General features: G+C 43.7%; 1 protein-coding gene across 1 annotated transcript; it reads right to left on the bottom strand.

The window, feature by feature from the left end:
• Window positions 1-1,097: 1,097 nt before the first annotated feature.
• On the bottom strand, window positions 1,098-2,630 carry LOC121932901 (serine/threonine-protein kinase greatwall-like). Its single transcript, XM_042471983.1, has 2 exons — window positions 2,421-2,630; window positions 1,098-1,274 (listed from the first exon to the last, which is right to left on the bottom strand). The coding sequence occupies exons 1-2, from the start codon at window positions 2,610-2,612 to the stop codon at window positions 1,098-1,100; spliced, it is 369 nt and encodes a 122-aa protein (XP_042327917.1). The 5' UTR covers window positions 2,613-2,630.
• Between the last annotated feature and the right edge of the window lie 2,086 nt (window positions 2,631-4,716).

The raw sequence follows: 4,716 nt of genomic DNA, 5'->3' as shown, positions 1-4,716 counted from the left end.
CTGATGCTATAAAGGCAGTAACACAAATTCAATACACAGACTGGAAGCTTCTATCATGGTCAAACGTTGCTTAACTTTATGTATACTTACCTATGTAGCAGAGACGCTAAGAAATTCTGTAAGTGAACTGTGAAGATACGTAATGGGGCACCAGGAAGAGCGCCCCATTACGTATATCCCTAGTTGGTGTCCTGAGATACACAAAGGTCCTGATGTGCATCAGTCATTTGGCTGGCTGGCTGCCTTACAAAGTAATACTGTATAGCTAACTCCCTTTACTGGATATAGATGTCATAACATCTGATGCCATCCAGTCTCAGAGGGAGAGAGAGGCCGACCAGCTTCATCAGGCCTAGCCTAAAGGAAGAAGATGAGCCCTCCCTCCAGTCCATCTGCCATGGTCCAGGCCTTGGATGGAGAGAAGAACCGCTGGACTTATTCCCCTTCCCTCTGCCATTCCCTTCTCCTTTTGTGTCATGTCTTTTTAGACTGTAAGCCTGAGGGCAGGGAAATGTCCAATTAACTATCTGTAAGCCAATCTGAGAGCCTTTCTGGCTGAAGAGCAGGGTATAAATACAGTAAATAAATAAATAATAACTCAATGGAACTGTCCAATTCTGCAGGCATATGTCTGCTTAAAAAGACGCAAGTCCCCAAAAAGGATTCTTGTCCTGGCTTGAATTCTAAGGCTACCCAAACACAGATTATACTTTTGACTTCTGTATGGCTAGTTTCTTTTCCCAAGCTGACTACACCGACAAATGATCTATGCTGGTGTTCAAGCAGAATGCAGAGGACAAACAAGTTGAATAATACTATTTTTTAAAAAAATGAGAACATAGGGTGCACTTGAAAGGAAAAAAAAGGATGTTTACAAGCATATTTTGGTAGCTTCCTGAAGGCACTATAGACTTGGGGTGGGCAGGTATCAAGCACTGCCTTTGAGCCATGTGTCCTCACCACATGCCTACAGAAAAGTACAGTACCTCCCTCCAAAAGACAAAATGTGCCCACAGAGATTTCTGGGATTGTGCAATTAGCCATTAAAATGTACTTTTATCCACTGGGTCTGTTTTGGGACAGAGAAAAGATAACCTTCAGAGGATGCCCACCACAAGTACAAAGAGTTTACTCACCAAATAGACATTATTTGCAGACTGAAGGGAGTAGTATAAGTGCACAATGAAAGGACTTTTACTAAGGGCCAGGGCATCTCTCTCTGCCTGTACTTGGTGGACCATATTCTTATTGATAAGATCAGCTTTTTTTACCACCTGAAAAGCAATACACATACAGTTGCTACATTTTATCAGTTTAACTTGTCTCTCACCATCCATCCATCCATCCACTCACCCATCCATTCCTTCGTGTATTTTCTGACTTTCAAGGTGGCTTACAAAAAGTCATAACATTGAGCCTCCCTCATTCAAAATGCTTCAGATCAGAAGAGGGTCTGATTCCTCTGCTTTTTTTCTTAATTTGGACTACCTGTATTTGCATATAGATATATCTTGGAGATGGGACCCAAGTCTAAACACAAAATTCATTTATATTTCATATGCATCTTATACACATAGTAGTTTTATCCAATATTTTTAATAATTTGGTGCAAGACCGTACCTTGTCTGCATCAAGCAAACCTCTGGAGATAGCGACAGTAGTTCTCACAGCCCAGGAAAACTTATATGGGAAAATGAAGCCAGCTCCCCAGAAATAGAGTTGGGGGTCAGCAGCCTACTGTAAGCACAGGAAGAGATGCTGGACTCTCGGCGTGTGATGGAGTCTCCTTCCTTGGAGGGTTTTAAACAGAGGGTGGATGGCCATCTGTTGGGTGCTTTGATTGTGAGTTCCTGCATGGACTGTATGGCTCTTGGAGTCTCTTCCAACTCTATAATTCTATGAATCCCTAATCAACACCTCCCAGTCATTGCATGTAAATAGCACTGGGGAGCCAGACAGAAAGAACTTCGAGGGATGGCCCTTTTCGAACAACAGGCTCACAGCCACTTCCTTCAAACGTGGCAGAAAGCTCCCTTGTTGCAAAGACACATTCACCATTCCCTTTATTCAGTCTGCCACTTGCCCACCATGACCACTTTTATAAGCCAGGAAGGACAAGAATCCACATCTTTGAGATGCACAAGCTTTCTGCCAGAGAGAAAAGGCACTGGAAAATATGGGACATTCATAAAATGTAGGACGCCTCATGGGACATCCGGGAAAATGTAGGACACCATCAAATAATCATAGGGCACCAAAAGGGACACAGGGAGGGATGTAGGGCGCCATCAAATCAAAAGCCCAAACCCCTCCCTCCTCCAATGAACATGAGCTCCTGCTTCTTCTCAGCCCTGCTGGAAACCGAGGGCCTCGGGGAAGCCTTCCTGGCAGAGGGCTGGAACGGAGGAGGGAGGCCTCACCTTGACGGCGTAGAGCTTCCCCCTTTTGCGCCCCAGGTAGACCTTCCCGAAGGCGCCGCGGCTGATGGGCTTCAGGATGGCGAAGTCCTGGATGGAGGGCGGCCGGGGCACGGCCAGGCGCCTCGCCCGGGAGGAGGCCTCCTCCTTGCCCCGCTCCGGCCCTTCCTCGCCCGGGCTCCTCTGGGCCGCCATGGCCCTGCGCCCCTCTCCCTTCCCCCTGCTCGCCCCGAACGCTCCTTCGCCGCCCCGCAACAATTCAAACCTAAGCCCCGCCCCCGACGTCGGAGGACGTCAACGGAAAGCGACGCATGACGTCACCACGCATGCGCTAGGAGACCCTGGTGAAAGTAACCTACCTCTGTTTCACCAACACGTCCGGTTCCCTGTGGACACGCATCTATCTATATTGTATATTATATAGTTATAATTATAATTCATTATTAATAAATTATAAACGCACTCATCATATTTGCAGCTTTAATATTATAGTACTGTATACTGTATGACATGTGGTTTATGTAATTATATATTATATAGCATTGTAATATCTTATAATACCTTATTATGTAATATATATTATAATATAGTGTAATATGTATTATGTTGTATATTTATAATTATAATATATTATAAATGTATTATGTATATATATATCCACATCCCTCCATATTTGCAGCTTTGATATTATAATATACTGTCCCACATGTGGTACATATAATATTAAATAATAATATTATATTATATATCGTTTATAAATTTGGACTGTTTATAGTATATATTATATTATATTATATTTATAATGCAACACAGCTACCCTTGGATTGGATATGTTTCCTGAAAGCGAAGGAAGTAATACAAGGCCAGGTCACTGTTGTATTCTGGCTGTGACTAGACTACAGATCCTATCATCTCTAACTAATGACCATTCTGGAGTATAGGCTGAGACTCATTTAATGATTTAATCTTATCAAATTAATTGGGACAGGGGAGGGGAGGGTATGAAGTCTAGGGATGCATTCTTATTGTTATAGGCTTTCCTTTCCAAGGTATAGCAAATCTAAGGCAAAGTTATCATGATGTTTTCTTGGCAAGATTTCAGAGAAGGCTTGCCATTGCCTTTCCCTGCAGGTTTTCATCGCTCTATCAAGAGAGGCAGGCCATCAACAACAGGCCTCGCCTGTAAGACAACATTCTTATACAATACAATATACTGTACTACGCTACTCGGGCTCTCAAAAATAATGATAATTATGATTATTTCTCCGGTGTAGAGGGATGTTGTTTTACAATATCATTGGCCTTCTCTGCCCAAGAATGCTGGTGCCCCACAAAGCTACAACAAAAGCACAAAAATGTGTGTATATATATATACATATATATTTTTAAAAAACCATTTGTATTGTTTTAAAATTGTATTGTTTTAAACTCCTCGTCCCCTGCCTTGTGTCCCTTGGGAGAAAGGTGGGATATAAGTAAATAAAATAATAATGATTATTTCTACAGTCTAGAGGGATCTGTAGTTTCCACAGGTCATCGGCCTCCTCTTAATCCCAAGAGTGCTGGTGCCTCACACAAAACTACAAATCCCAGGAAGGCTGATGTAGGATGGAGCCATGGCAGTTGAAGGTCCAAAACACAGGGCAGAAATAATGCAGTTTGACACCACTTTAACTGCTCTGGCTTGAGGCTATGGAATTCTGGGATTTGTGGTTTGTTGTGGCATCAGAGCTCTCGGACAGAGAAGGCCAAATGTCTCACAAAACTATAGTTCCCAGAATTCCCTAGCCTTGAGTCGGGGCAGTTGAAGTATCTGAGGAAGTAGACTTAAGTTAAGTACAGGAAGCTCATGCTGCCAACTCCTTTCTTCCAGTTAGTCTCAAAGGTGCTACACAATCTCTCTTCTGGTGTGTTTTGGACCGAGGGCACGAATTCCCAAACTGTGGGGAAAACTCCCAAGAGTCCTGGACTTCATCTCCCAGAAGCCCCAGCCAGCAAGGTGGATAGTCAGGAACTATGGGAGCTGAAGTCCGAAAAAAAATATCTGAAGGAACAATAGGGTTCTCAACCTTTGGGTCTCCTCCAGTTCTTTCGGACTTCAGTTCCCAGAAGCCCCAGTCAGTATGCTCATTGTTCAGGAATTCTGGGAGTTGAAGTCTAAAAAAATCTAGTAGGTCAAAGGTTGCGAAGTGAAGCGCTGTGTTGGCAGTCATCACAGGCCTAGCAGCGGAGAAGAGCCTGCGTTTGGGTGTTGTGAGGGTGACCCGGAAGTAGTGTTGCGGAGGCCTCAGCGCTTCCG

This window comes from Sceloporus undulatus, chromosome 6 (genome assembly GCF_019175285.1).
Source record: "Sceloporus undulatus isolate JIND9_A2432 ecotype Alabama chromosome 6, SceUnd_v1.1, whole genome shotgun sequence".
In the NCBI taxonomy this organism is placed as follows: Eukaryota; Metazoa; Chordata; class Lepidosauria; order Squamata; family Phrynosomatidae; genus Sceloporus; species Sceloporus undulatus.
This window is presented reverse-complemented; position numbering and strand designations above follow the sequence as displayed.